Below are 16,005 nucleotides of genomic sequence, written 5' to 3'. Positions count from 1 at the left end.
TCACGCTTGGCTAATGTGCCGCTGACCCAACAGATAACACGTTAGCACAATATACGGCAGCGATTACAGCACATCCATGCCATAAAAGTGCCAATATCTGCGCAACAATATATGATTCAGGAAGCTCTAAAGAAGACATTATCGTCACAAGTAATCTCACCAACAACTACATTATGGGAGGAAAAGTAGCAGCAGACCATAGAAGAGGAGCTGTATGAGGACAAGGACAGTGAGAAATAAGCTACTGGCAGACAATATTCCACTTTTGCAGCTAAACTGGGATAACACCATCTTTACATGTGTTACATGTTCTACTCACATAGTAATAACCTTCAAATTATATGTTGCTTTCCTTTTATGTGTTCTTTTCTGAAAACTCCAGAACTGAAAAATCCCAACTAGTTCTCTCTATGTAATGTTCAGGAAGGGCCTGGATAGTTGTTTGCCATAAGTAAACCTGTTTGTACTGTTCTGACATACTGCATTAGATAGGGAAGGCTGTCCGTCCTAATAAATGGTTAAAGATCTAAGGATTGGGTGGTGCATTGTATGATATTGAGCCTACAAAATAAACTGTCCCCAAGTTTGTCCCCTATCTCCACATTGCCATTTATTCAAAGCAATTGAAGCTGCCTACAAACACATTTGCTTTAGCGAATCATGTAAGAAATATATAAAAAATAAAAACATTTAGGTATGCTGTGTGAATGAGAACACACAACAAATATATAGTGAGGGTTTTTCAAATTTGACCTCAAAGGTGGAAACGCATAAGGTATTTAAAACACAATAATGAAGTACAGGACAATATATAATAAGGAAAAAAAAATTAGCCTTTTCAAATACTGCTGATGCACAAGAAGAAAAACAAAACCCCCAGTAAGGCACCTGCTAATTTATCCCATAGGGAAGAACAGCCAGCACTCTATACAGCTAGCCAGCACAGAGGAGTAAACTAGTTATGACATTTCATTATAAAGCAAAAGACTGTTTAATACATTGCTGTTACATACATTGGCAATTATATTGGAAGGTATCCTGCCATATCACAGTGTCTCTGTAAAGCCGAGTACAGCAAGACAAAGAGGGTGTGATTATAGGTAACAACATCACAGTAAGAGGGAGTGATTATAGGTAACAACATCACAGTAAGAGGGAGTGATTATAGGTAACATCACCACAGTAAGAGGGTGTGATTATAGGTAACAATATCACAGTAAGAGGGTGTGATTATAGGTAACAATATCACAGTAAGAGGGTGTGATTATAGGTAACAATATCACAGTAAGAGGGTGTGATTATAGGTAACAATATCACAGTAAGAGGGTGTGATTATAGGTAACAACATCACAGTAAGAGGGTGTGATTATAGGTAACATCACAGTAAGAGGGTGTGATTATAGGTAACAATATCACAGTAAGAGGGAGTGATTATAGGTAACAATATCACAGTAAGAGGGTGTGATTATAGGTAACATCACAGTAAGAGGGTGTGATTATAGGTAACAATATCACAGTAAGAGGGAGTGATTATAGGTAACAATATCACAGTAAGAGGGTGTGATTATAGGTAACAATATCACAGTAAGAGGGTGTGATTATAGGTAACATCACAGTAAGAGGGTGTGATTATAGGTAACATCACAGTAAGAGGGTGTGATTATAGGTAACATCACAGTAAGAGGGTGTGATTATAGGTAACATCACCACAGTAAGAGGGTGTGATTATAGGTAACATCACAGTAAGAGGGTGCGATTATAGGTAACAATATCACAGTAAGAGGGTGTGATTATAGGTAACATCACAGTAAGAGGGTGTGATTATAGGTAACATCACAGTAAGAGGGTGTGATTATAGGTAACATCACAGTAAGAGGGTGTGATTATAGGTAACATCACAGTAAGAGGGTGTGATTATAGGTAACATCACCACAGTAAGAGGGTGTGATTATAGGTAACATCACAGTAAGAGGGTGCGATTATAGGTAACATCACAGTAAGAGGGTGCGATTATAGGTAACAATATCACAGTAAGAGGGTGTGATTATAGGTAACATCACAGTAAGAGGGTGTGATTATAGGTAACAATATCACAGTAAGAGGGTGTGATTATAGGTAACAATATCACAGTAAGAGGGTGTGATTATAGGTAACAATATCACAGTAAGAGGGTGTGATTATAGGTAACAATATCACAGTAAGAGGGTGTGATTATAGGTAACATCACCACAGTAAGAGGTTGTGATTATAGGTAACATCACAGTAAGAGGTTGTGATTATAGGTAACATCACAGTAAGAGGTTGTGATTATAGGTAACATCACAGTAAGAGGGTGTGATTATAACATCACCACAGTAAGAGGGTGTGATTATAGGTAACAATATCACAGTAAGAGGGTGTGATTATAGGTAACATCACCACAGTAAGAGGGTGTGATTATAGGTAACATCACAGTAAGAGGGTGTGATTATAGGTAACATCACAGTAAGAGGGTGTGATTATAGGTAACAATATCACAGTAAGAGGGTGTGATTATAGGTAACAATATCACAGTAAGAGGGTGTGATTATAGGTAACATCACAGTAAGAGGGTGCGATTATAGGTAACAATATCACAGTAAGAGGGTGTGATTATAGGTAACAATATCACAGTAAGAGGGTGTGATTATAGGTAACATCACAGTAAGAGGGTGTGATTATAGGTAACATCACCACAGTAAGAGGTTGTGATTATAGGTAACATCACAGTAAGAGGTTGTGATTATAGGTAACATCACAGTAAGAGGGTGTGATTATAGGTAACATCACCACAGTAAGAGGGTGTGATTATAGGTAACATCACCACAGTAAGAGGGTGTGATTATAGGTAACATCACCACAGTAAGAGGGTGTGATTATAGGTAACATCACAGTAAGAGGGTGTGATTATAGGTAACATCACAGTAAGAGGGTGTGATTATAGGTAACAATATCACAGTAAGAGGGTGTGATTATAGGTAACATCACCACAGTAAGAGGGTGTGATTATAGGTAACATCACCACAGTAAGAGGGTGTGTTTATAGGTACCACATCACAGTAAGACAGAGGATGAAATTATAGGTAACACGTCACAGCAAGTCAGAGAGTGAGATTTCCCCTCACTTCCTCTCCCAGTTACCAAACAGGAAAGAAGGAAGGAAATCTTTCTGAAGACAGCAATAAAATTTGGCAGAGTGTCTAACCCTTTCCCCCCTATACTTGGTAATAATGATTTATCACTGTGTTGGAGAGATTTGTGGATCAAGCAGAAGTGAGGAATAAACAGCATAAAAAAAAGTATTGTGACATGTCTGGAGTCATGCAAACTTGTAATAAGGTTTATTTGAAGAACATTTGGAGTAATGCGGACATTTGTTTTAAGACTTACAATTCCCTGCCTACTGTACTGTAGAACCTAAAATGCTTCATTCTTAAATTGCATCACATGTAGAAACAGCAATATGTATAAAAAAGTCATAACACATTTGTTGTCACCTACAAATTACTTCGGGAGTGATTCCAAGTAAAGCGCATCTGTTTAAATGTCACAGCAGATAGTGACACTATACAGTGGGGTTGATTTTCTATAACTAAGAGAGTGCAAAATCTGGTGCAGTTCTGCATGGAAACCAATCACCTTCCAATTTTTTTTAATTGAACAAGCTGAAGTTAGAAGCGGATTGGGTACCATGCAGAGCTGCACCAGATTTATGTTTTATATTGCTCTATCACCCTTAAAAGGAAATGATTAAAATATATTAGAACATAATTGCTTTACTATATCTATTTTTGCTTTTCTATTTGCTTTATAAGAAATGTGGAGTTTATATCAATGTTTTTCTAGAGTTAACATATTAAAAAGACAGTTTGATGTACTCCAATTATTGTGTGCTAAAGTTTAAAAACCTTGTTTCCATGTATAATTAGTAATGATATATTTACATGGGCATAGACATACAGTATTTGCTCATCATTTATGGAGTCTCCACTTCCTGCTTTGTAGTGCTACACAATGCTTGTGCTTACTGCTCCTTCTCACTTACAAATCAATGAATCCAAGACATGCTGGTAGGTTAACTGGATCCTGTCTAAATTGGCCCTAGTATGTGTATGAATGTAAATTAGGGACCTTAGACTGTATGCCCCCCGAGGGTTAGAGGGTTAGGGACTGATGTGAATGTAGTGTAATATATATATATATTATATATATATATGACGGCGCTATATAAGTACCTGTAATAAATAAATAAATATGCTGGGCCCATGGATAACAACGCACTTAATTTGTTGCTGTTATATGGACAGAGTGGTGGTTTTGTTTGTGTTTTTTCATGTTGTGTTCAGAACTGAAACAAATAAATAAATTGGGACCATTATGCTTTTTACCTGACCTAAAATTCATTCAACCTAAAATTCCATTTCTGGTTACCACTGGTGGGATGAATCATCTTCTGGTTTCAAATGTCTTTCAGAATTTATAAAGTCAAGATTTTGCATTATTATTATTATTATTACATCGAGTTTATATAGCGCCAAAGGGTTTGCTCAGCGCTGTGCATAGCTGATGGATACAAAACCCCTTTTCACAAGCCATTAACAAAGGTGTCATCCCCTTTGCCAGATGACTCCCCAATTACTTATCATTTAGAAGACCCCTTGGTGGGAGTGTAACACCATCATTTGGCTTGAAAGTTTCTGCTGCCACTAGATGAGACATGGAAAACCTCTCGTCTAAGCCCCCCAAAAAACTAAAAAGCCCTTACATGCTTTAGTTCACTAGCAACTACACAGAACAGAAATATCAGAACAGAAAGTAACCAACGTGTGCTCTCCCTTTCATAAAGTCAGGTATCTAGAGTGTACACCAGAACATAATGCACAATTATACCAATTGTCTTGCTTCTGGCACTGGTTTTTATTGTCAGTGTACATGAGCAGAGCACATTACAAGGAAGATGAAAAAAAAAAAAGAAGATCTTTAAACTGAAAACAACTAGATTCCCCTTATTTACGTAGGAGCTCTACCATAGTGACTGAAGCCATTCAGAATTGACCTCGTGCTGCTGGTGGATGAATGAGAATTCTGCCTTTCCCTGGGTCACTAGGCTCCCTGGTGGTGTATGAATGCTTTTACATACCCTGCCACTCACAGCAACCTGTACAGAATACTGGCAGAGAGGACACTCAGGCCCAGCAATGAATGATGTCCTTTTATGTGTCAAAAGCCCCTGTGCTAGAATGTATTGCTTCTCTGACTAGCCTTGGTTTAGAGGTCTTCAGTATATACTCACATATTATATACAGTAAGGCTAAGCAATCTGCAGTTAGATCAGAAGTAAAAAACCCTCCACTGCACACTGACCAGTCACACTGCAGATGTTTTGGAAGGTAATAAATAATCTGGACACTTATTTACAGCATGCTTGGGTTCAAAATGCAAAATTGCTATTAGTGTGAGGAATCTTCGGGTAGGGCACTGCTCTCTGTATCGATCCTCTAGCACTAAAAGTGAATACATGCTTTGCCATATATAAATTGTTCCGTTTCTGGTGCTATGTCACATCTTGCATTCAGGAACTATTTCCTATTGTCAGCTGTGGAGTGGCACTGAACTATATCTAGAACACATTCCACTGTCAACCCACCAGACAAACATGGCTATGAAAATGCTAGCTAAGTGGTGAGCACTCTGGTCTTGCCGCTTGGTTGTAGTGTTGAAGTGTATGTATAAATGTGGCAGAGATATTAGAGTGTAAGCTTGTTCAGATACATGTCAATGATAAGTGGATTCTGCTATAGCCTGGGGAGTACGGAGTTGATAGAATAAAAATACAGCTTTTAACCAGTATTGTTCAGAATGTAAACTAAACACTGCTCAAATGTCTTCAGCTCAATACTGAACCGTGTATTGCAGACTTACAAAGAGTTAACCTGTATAGTCACTAGAACAGTTCCCACAGGCCTGCAGATGCAATGATCTTTGCCAGCAATCAGTAGGTTTAATTTTCTACTTTTGTTGCGATTTACATAGACATTTGTAAGTGGTATCTTACCACATCAGAGTATGCAGTACGATTCCGCATAGCATTTAAAAAACTAAACACTGCTCAAATGTCTTCAGCTCAATACTGAACCATGTATTGCAGACTTACAAAGAGTTAACCTGCATAGTCACTAGAACAGTTCCCACAGGCCTGCAGATGCAATGATCTTTGCCAGCAATCAGTAGGTTTAATTTTCTGTGCTGCTAAATGATATCATCCCCTCACATGCCCATAGGCTAAACCTGTCCTGGTACAAAAGCAATATTATGAACTCACATCTGGGGGAATCCTGGCGCTGTCTTTCACACTGTTCCCTTCCACAGTAAGGTGATAAACCTGCCCATCTGTGTCTGTGAACACAAAGTGCTCCCGCGCAGAGATGTTTTGGCTCAGCTCCGACTTGCTCTCCGCCTCCTGTAACAGACTAATGCAGCAGGTAAATGCAGAGAACTGCTGGCATCAGGTACTGAGTCATTTTCTTTACCACTTTCTTCACTAATGGCCTCATTAGTGCACCATTAATACACAGCCAGTGGCTATAAAGGGAGGAACTGAAATTGCAGCAAACCAGCAACGCTTATGATCAGTACTTTGGGTTAATGCAAGTGTTAGAGAGGGATCCGTATCCCTTCACTCGCATGAAAAGTAATTGGAGGTGGAGGAAAGCATACACTCAGCAGAATTAAAGAGCTGAGTTGATGAGGGACATGGGCAAGGCATAACTTTACAGCCAATTGTTTCATTCAGCCAGCTATCACAGATGGTCAGCACAGATTTAATCATTTTAATACACAAATTATAGATCTACCATTGAGGCCAAGAATGACAGAACTTATATTCCAGTTATAAATGTGTTAATGACAATGGCACAGATCATTTAACACCGTTAATTATATTATCCACTCGTTTCTACTGACATGTACATAGGCATACCATGTAAAGTATTTATTTACAATATTTAACAACATGAAGTTTAAAAAAATAATTAAATTGCTTCTATGTGACATTACATCATAACTTACCCTCCGGTCACATCGACCAGGTGACTTGCCAAGTCACACCCTATTGTCCACTATTAGAGTGGTCATATTGGTGCGGTTTCGTCTTGGTCGGAGCCACACCGATTTCAAAAGTAGTGCATGCACTATTTTTGTTGCAATTTGCATAGACATTTGTAAGTGGTATCTTACCACATCCGAGTATGCAGTACGATACCGCATAGCATTAAAAAAAAAATTAAAAAAAAAAAAAATTAGCTTGGGGGCCCCCCCTTAAATCCGTACCAATCCCTTATCCGAGCATGCAGCCCAGCAGGTCAGGAAAGGGGGGGGGGGGGACGTGCAAGCGCCCCCCCTCCTGCACCATACCAGGCCACATGCCCTCACACCTTGTCCCCATGTTGGGGGACATGAGGACAAGGGCCTCTTCCCCACAACACTGGGCTGTGGTTGTGGGGGTCTGCGGGTGGGGAGCCTATTGGAATCTGGAAGCCCCATTTAGCAAGGGGGTCTCCAGATCCCGCCCCCCGCATGTGAATGAATATGGGGTACATGGTACCGCTACCCATTCACCAAAAAAAAAAAAAAAAAAAGTGTAATGTGAAACAAGACAGGAGACAGTCTTTGACAATTCTTTTATTAAAAGAAGGAAAATAAAAGAACGTCGACCAAAGTAGATCCCAGGTCAATCACAATGCGCGCCACCCAAAAAAAAAAAAAAAAGGCTCTGCTCCTGATGCTGGTTACAGGCCGTCTGCCTGCTCCACCGGCTTGACAGTTCTTAAATATGTAAGGGGTGAGGCCACCCGTCTGACCCCACCCCGTGTGACATCATCTACCGGGCATGCTGGGTCCATGATGTCCCACGGGGGCAGGGTCACATATGTGATGGCCCCGCCCCTTATATTTTTAAGAACTGTCAAGCCAGCAGAGCAGTCAGACAGCTGGGAGCCAGCAGCGGGAGCGGAACCTTTTTTTTTTCAGGTGGCGGCGGTGGGCATCGTGACTGACGTTGGATCTACTTCGGGGTGCATTCTTTTATTTTTCTTCTTTTAATAAAGGACTTGTTAAAGACTGGCTCCTGTCTTTTTTAACACAACACTTTTTTTTTGTAAATGGGTAGCGGTATCATGTACCTCATACGCATTCACATGAGGGGGGGCAGTATCTGGGGGCCCCCTTACTAAAGGGGGCTTCCAAATTCTGATAAGCCCCCACCCGCAGACCTCCACAACCATAGCCCAGGGTTGTGGGGAAGAGGCGCTTGTCCCCATCAACATGGGGACAAGGTGATTTGGGGGGGGAGGCGCGCTGAGCACCCCCGCCCCAAAGCACCCTCCCATGAGGGAATGTGACCTGGTATGATTCAGGAGGGAAGGGGGGCGCTCGCTCGCTCACCCCCTCCTTACTTGACCTGCCAAGCTGCATGCTCGGATAAGGGTCTGGTATGGATTTTGGGGGGGACTCCACGCCATTTTTTTTTTAAATTTTGGTGTGGGGGTTCCCCTCAAAATCCAAACCAGACCCGAAGGGCTTGGTATGAATGGAGGGGGGGATCCCATGCCGTTTTTTAAATAATTTTTTTAATTGCCGGCAATTCTTTCTTTTACTTTCAGCTGTCAGTGGAGAACCCCGCTGACAGCTGAAACATTAACGCATGGTTTTCACTACTAAAATACTGCATGACTTGATAAAATAACTCATGCAGTATTTTAGTAGCTTTTTTTAGTGAATTCAAACGTTTTTTGTAAAAATTGCTATGCGTTATCCTATCATATACTCGGATGCGGTACAATACCGCTTAGTGAATTGTGCCCTGTGTCAGATGTCTTGCAAATCGCGCCTGAAATCGGCGGTTTACCCGACTTTTAAATCATGCGACTTACAGTGAAGTCGCACGATTTCAAAGTCAGGCTTGATGTGACTGGGGGCTTAGCTGCATTTTTATGAATGATGATTTGGACTTCCCCTTGCTCAGCAGTTAAATGATATAAGGTTACAAAAAAGTGAAAGCAAAAGTCTTTGAACTCTTTGATCATTCAGGGCAAAGTGTCATGTCAGGTTCTTTTGAAAAGAACACCCTTACCACACTTAAGCTGGCCAGATGGGTTTAATCTAGGACACTTCAGCAGGGATCAGCCAAGATTTGATCCATCTATGGGCAGGCTTGTTGTACTGAAGTTGATGCATCAATCGACTTTAGTACAACCAACCTGTTGTATCTTTTTCATGCAATAACTGCTTGCGGCTGTAGCCACTAACAGTGATCATTGTGTTCTGCCGTCACGGAAGGGTCCCTGCCACAGAACACAATAGAACTGCAGGAGGGATTCCCACCATCAACATTGACTGTGTTGATGGGTGAACTGAACAATTTGCTTTTCTTCCACATGTGGTGGAAGAAAAGAAAATAGCATGATCTATGGACTGCTTCAGACTTGTCTAATCTGCTTCCCTTCCCCTTTGTTAAAATCCCTTTCATGTAAATAGGTTACCCACAGGGGACTGTTTTTTTCTAAACAAAAGTGGAGTTGTGCTTTAAATATATTAGCTGAAAAAAAAAACTATGCTGTCTTGAAGTATTCAGAGACCTAAAACAGAAGTTATGAGAGCCATGTATTTGTCCTGTAGAACAAATCAAGCATAAATATGCAAGGTTTATGTAATTGAACTACACGCACCTACTGCACCAGCCTTAAGGTGCTCATACACGGATTGAAATTCGGTTGGTTCAGCAGGGACTGGCCAAATTTCGATCCATGTATGGGCAAGTTGGTTGTACTGAAGTTGACCTACCAATTGAATTGTGTACAACCAGCCTGTCAGGTTTTTCCTGATCAATCAGCACCGCCAACTATAGCGGTTAGCACTGATCAATGCATCCTGATGGTGGGGAGTTTATGGATAGGGAAATTGGGTCATTTTTTTTCACTTAACCCACTGGTTGAAAAAAAAAAAAATTGAACAACGTATAATTCCTTACCTCTGTGGAATGATAATCATCTAGCCTAGATCACCAATTCTTCCCTTTGAGCCCTATCCTGAGCGTGACCCAGAGAGTTACACACATTCCTGGCCATTTCAGCTGGATCAAATGAAGAGCTTCTGTGTGCACCTTTAAAAAAATCTCCACATACACTTTACAAGCTGAGTACATTTGGTGCAGATTGAACATAGGCTCTTCATAAAACACCTAACATTTCCCAGTACTTCATGTAAGCCTTTAAGCCAGGTTTACATTACTGAGTTACGGTAATGCATGTTAAGTGCATACGTGTGCTGTTGCGCCACTCATTTTGAACAGCACCCAAATATACTAAGGCAATGCAACTACACTACCATGCATTGCATTCCAAATAGAGGCCAAATGTAAACCTAGCCTAAAGCAAAGTATGTGTAAACTGCCTTAATCCAGAGCTACCAGTTATAAAAAAGAAGCCTCACATATACGATTACTTACACATCGCTGCTGAAAGCTGACCTGTGATTGGTTGCTATGTGTAGTTACTCTTCATAGCTCTCCACATTATGTGATTAAAGATGTTTTCTTATTAAAACATTTTTTTTGAATATGTAAAATTTTTAAAATAGGACCTAGGCTTCTTGCATTATTCATTTATTTACAATCAGGGTACATTGAAAAGGCTGTTTGGTTTTAGTTTTGTGCACTTGAGATTGGCTCTGTTTCTCTGATTTCACAAGTGTTCATCAGCACAGTATGATGGGAGAGTTATGAATTATTACTATGCCTCTAAAGAAGCGCCAGATGTTTCACCTGATGACTGAAGACTCAACGCTGTTTGGATCACTGTCTGAGGACACTGTCTGACGTGCCATTGCCTCGCGAGCTGCCATCTGCTTTTTGCGGAGGCTCTTCAGATTATGAGACGGGGACCACTCCTGAGAGAAATAAAGGAGGAAGCAGAGTTACTACATTTGTAATGTCTGAAATGCCAAACATTCTGGGTTACTGACATAACAAAATCAGAGTGCCACAGAAAGTGTAAAATCTGCAGTCATCCAAATAACAGCTATACCTGAGAGTACAACATGACAATTTACATATAAAGAAAAACTGTAGAAAAGAACTGGTGGTGCTACTCATTTGTTCAGCTCCATAGATCTCTAACAGGGTTTGTTTACAGTACAGTATTAAAATACATATAGGAAAAACTCTTTATAAATACTGTATTTCGAAATTTCCACTTGCCCGCTTGCATTGGGCGAGTGGAAATAAGGTGGGGGAGAGCAGCGCCAAGACTACGGGTGTGTGGGAAGGGCGGCAGTGGTGGCAGCGACAAACAGCGATCTCCTGCATGACATTCAATGAAGCAGCTGGAAGCTGCGGGAGGGAGAGGAGAAGCGACTTCCGGCTGCTTCATTGAAAGACATACAGGAGATCGGTCCTTGTAACTGCCCCCACTGCTTCACTAATCATCAACCTTTCTCCCTCTCCTCCTCCCCCCCCCCCCCGGAGATGAAGAATATGAGGTGAAAGCTACTTTGGATTGCAGGAGAAAAATGAACCAGCCACAGTACCTGATTAAGTGGAAAGGGTAAGGTCCTGAAGAAAACTCCTGGGAGCATGAACAGAATGTCCATGCCAAAGGATGTATTTGTGCTTTTTTCCGTGCCCACCCTGCTGTGCATAGTCGTGTGCATTTGATTCGCGCACCCGCGACTGCCAATTGCCAATGTTGGCGCCAATTAGACTATTTAAACCCAGCAGCACCATTAGCCTGTGCTGTCTGATCTCCTGTATCCCTGTGCCTGTTCCTGAGAGTGATACCTGGGATTAACCCCGACTTGCTTCTTGGACTCCGCCTCTAACTTCTGTCTCTGCTTGATCTTCTCCCACCATTACTGCCCTTGGCCTGTGACCCAACTATTCTTCTGCCTGCAGTTTATGCCTGATCCGTTTATCTGTTACTGACCCAGCCTGTCCGAATCTGCATACAGCGTGCTACTCTGCTTTGCAACCTACCTGTCCTACTGTGACATCTGCTTGCTACTAGCCTGCTCTGCTGCCAGCCTGCCCCGCTGTGACGTCTGTCCACTGCCAGCCTGCTCTGCCACCAGCCTGTCCAGCTGTGACATCTGCCTGCTACCAGCCTGCTCTGCTGCCAGCCAGTCCAGCTGCCCCATCTGCCAGCGAAGTGCCAACAATTCTTTCAATGACTACAGGACTGACCAAGCACTCATACCCTGCTGTGCTCTCGTGGTTGCTGTTCCACCTTCAGTGGTCCCCGAGCCGGAGCTTTACGATAGGCCTTCCTCTGCCGTCAGGCTCACAAACAAGGTAAGTGACACCTCCCTTCAACTCCTCCCTCCCTTTCTCCCCTCCCTCCACCCCTTCCTCTCTCCCTTCCACCCTTCCCTCCCTTGCTTCCTTCCATTTCCTTTCTTTCTTCCTTCCCTTCCTTCTGCATAAAACATTTAACAATGCAATTTCATGAGATAATTTACAAGTGCGTGTTTAGGGGCAGAATGAAGGGTGGGGCAGGGTAGGGATTGGGTGGGACAACAGATAGCAAATAACTCTTAAGGCTTGGCTAGTAGCTCAGGACTTGACATTTTGAGCCCTGCTGTATCGGTAATTCCTAAACCCCCTTTTAGTTTTTTGGGTTTTTTTCTTTCGCCATCTGTATCCCATAGGTTCGCTCTAAAATGAGCAGAAACCCTCATGGAGACAACTGTCTTCAGAGAAAGTTTTCCTGTCCCTGTGACAACCATGGAATTTTGCATTCCCCATCACTCACTGTCCCATAACCCAATTAAAGTGGTTCTAAAGGCATGAGGTTTTTTTACTTTAAAGAATAAGCTCACCTTTGGGAACATGTTATGGTGGAACATGTACCATGTTCCCATAGCTGCAGCCACGCCTTCCGCCCCCCTCCCCCTGACAGATAATACGGGTAGAAGCCCCCCTGTACTATTTGTCAGATTTGAAAAAAGCACAGCCGTGCGGGGCTCTGCACACACGGCTGTGTCATTCATTCAGGGACTTCCAGGAATGAATGAACTGCAAGTCTTGACAGTCTTAGCGGATGTGGCCTTGTAGTTTTCAATGAACTACCACTGCGTTGTGAAGCGCCGTGGTAGTTCATTCAAGATTCCTTTCAGAATATCTGCTTCATCCCATACGGCAAGCAAATATTCTGTCAGGTCTGCAGGAGACCTGCATGGCATCAGTGATCTACTGATCGCTGGTGCAATGCTTTCCTGGCTCCTTTGGACAAAAATAATAAATGCACATTTTCTACCTGCAAAAAAATGTGCATTTATTATTTTTGTCCAAAAGGTGACCTTATCCGTTAATGCATTCTCTGCATGAAGGGCCAGTCCACACCACAAAACGTCCTCCAGATCCATTCTGGAAGTGTTTCTGTACGCTCTTTATTAATGCATTCCAGTGCGTTTCTGGACAGCAAATGTTTCATGTAAAAAGATATTTTGAAATTTTTCAGATTCTGGGGCAGGAAAAAGCCCCAGCAAACTGTATTTACAGTCAAGGGACAGAGGCGATCCCATCTTGTCATGGAGAAACTGAATAACCCAAAACTCCTGAATTCTAGGGCAAGACCATAAGAGATGAAAGAAAGTGCCCGTCGTCACCAAACATTTTGGACACGCAGGACTTTTGTTGGGCCCAAATTTGGCCATACGGACCGCGTTAATATAAATTTGGATTAAACGGTGCATTCATTTGGGTGATACCAATCTATAGGTATCCAAGCTCTCTCCCCATTCCTCATCATCCAACTCATGAACATCAGCTGCCCAGCAATTTTTGGGAGAATAGGCCACCTTAGCAGCTATGGTAGTGAGCAACAGGTTGTAGAAGTTAGAGATCAGCTTGCGGCCCTCATCTGCACCCAGCACATACAACAGGGGTGAACTGGAAGTATAAGGGGGGGCAAATAGAAATGGAACAGATGGAGCATGTTGCATCTGAAAGTACCCAAACAACATAAAATTTGATAGGCCATATTCATCTTTTAATTGTTGAAAGGTCCTGATCCCTTGATTGTTCATCACATAGTGCATATAATCTACCACTTAGAGATCCACAAAACAGGATCTGGAGCTGACAGTAACTTGGGAAGCCAACTATTATACCAAAGAGGAGCATAAGCATGTATTACAGGAGAGGCAGTACCACCATGAGGATACAGCATGCCCATACGGTTGTCTGCCCCTGTTGTGCCAGCCAGCCCTCAGAGTAAATTGTAGAAATGATGGAGATAAACAGAAGGTGAAACATTACACACCCAAGTCAAATACTGTTGTTTATCAGATTTATTAATGTGATAAAAATGTGACAGTTGGGCAGCTAGAAAATATAAACACAAGTCAGGTAATGCCACTCCCCCCTTAGCCATGGGGTTTTTTGAACACCCGCCATGCTAGTTTGTGTCTAGAGCTTCCCCAAACAAAAGTTTGTAAAATTTTCTTCATAGTTTTGAAGTACTTTAAGGGGATTTAGATATAGATCGGGGAGTGCCAAAACATATAGAAGAGCTTAGGAAGGATTATAATTTTTACCAGGTTCACTTTGCCCATTACCCCCAAAGGCAACCTATGCCAGACCTGAACCTTCACCTTCGTATTTAGGCTTAATATCGCTTTTATTTCTTAAGTGCCATTTATAAACAGCCCTGCTGAAATACACATTTAGCAAGCTTCCGTTTTTAAAGTAGAAGTAAAAGCAAAACTTTTTTTTCCATTTAGGATACAGCAAGGGAGATTTATAACCCCTGTCAGTTTTCTTGTTGTGTCCCACTGGAGAGATTTCCTCTTACTTCCGGTCTCATAGCCGCAAAAGGAAGTTAAAGCAAATCCTTCCAAGGTGAGGGAAATCCCTGGAAGTCAAAAGAACTACTGTCGTCTTGAAGGTTTTCCCTCTATTCCTGCTCTGTAACAACCAAAAATGTGGGATTTTTTTTATCTTTCACTTTAGGTGACAACAGTAAACAGGACCAATAGAGAGGGTGCATCTCTCTACTTGGAATACAGACTGCAATAAAAACCCAACAGGTGTCCTAAACCCTCAACACTCTATCTAAAACTTAAAAAAAGGTTTTGCCCTTAGTGTTAAACATACAGTGGTTATAAAGTGGTTAAGCAGTACAAAAACTATCTTGGTCATTAGAATGTGTTCAAACATACCAAGGCAGTTACTGTAGGGAAGATCTTTGACATCTCACGCAGCAGAGTACAAGTCCTGATATCCCATAATTCCATAGGCTTGTCCTTAAACACCACAACAAGATACTGCCTGCAATACACAAAGACAGGTGTCAGATCTTAACAAAGTAGGATGGTTCCCCTTTCCTTTGATAGAGTGGGAATATTAGTAATGCAAAATAAAGTTCACCAAGCAGGTGACCCAGACTTGTGTTATTCTTAATTTAATGCTGCCAAGGAAAAGCAAGACATTACTACATCTGGGGAGACATTATAGCTACAGTAAACGTACTTTAAATGAGATACTTTGATCATCTCTATGGACTGTTCGTCATTTCCTCTCTCTCCTCTGAATGACATACTTCTGCCTGAAAGTAAGGAAACAAATTACATAATCCAGAGAACTGTTGCACCGAAAACTGTATGACGCCTACAAAGCACTTTACATCAACTAAACATGCCACATCTGATTTTATTTTTATAGTTCTTTGTTCACACATCACGATCCTTCAGTGCATCCAGAAAGTATTCGTAGCGCTTAACGTTTGCCACATTGTGTTATGTTACAGCCTTATTACAAAAGGGATTAAATTCATTTTTTTTTTCATCCACGTTCTATAAACAATATCCCATAATGTCAGCATGAAAGAAGTTCATTTTGAAATCTTTGCAAGTTATTAAAAATAAACAAAAAAAAAAAAAAACACATGTACACAAGTATTCACAGCCTTTGCTCAATACTTTGTTGAAGCACCT

General features: G+C 41.5%; 1 protein-coding gene across 2 annotated transcripts in view; it reads right to left on the bottom strand.

Moving 5' to 3' along the window:
- WDR11 (WD repeat domain 11) overlaps positions 1-16,005 on the bottom strand; it is a 131,841-nt gene that overhangs the window by 35,838 nt on the left and 79,998 nt on the right. For both annotated transcript variants that reach the window (XM_089683226.1, XM_089683228.1), the window contains exons 13-16: positions 15,542-15,617; positions 15,232-15,340; positions 10,838-10,962; positions 6,341-6,488 (exon numbers count right to left, since the gene is read on the bottom strand). In XM_089683226.1, coding sequence (XP_089539352.1) covers positions 6,341-6,488; positions 10,838-10,962; positions 15,232-15,340; positions 15,542-15,617 — 458 coding nt within the window. The remainder of the gene's footprint in view (positions 1-6,340; positions 6,489-10,837; positions 10,963-15,231; positions 15,341-15,541; positions 15,618-16,005) is intronic.

Source organism: Staurois parvus, unplaced genomic scaffold, assembly GCF_062004578.1.
Source record: "Staurois parvus isolate SC_StPar_1 unplaced genomic scaffold, SC_StPar_1.0 ptg000303l, whole genome shotgun sequence".
Taxonomy (NCBI): Eukaryota; Metazoa; Chordata; class Amphibia; order Anura; family Ranidae; genus Staurois; species Staurois parvus.
The sequence above is the reverse complement of the archived record's forward strand: the minus strand, read 5'-3'. Positions and strand labels throughout refer to the sequence as shown.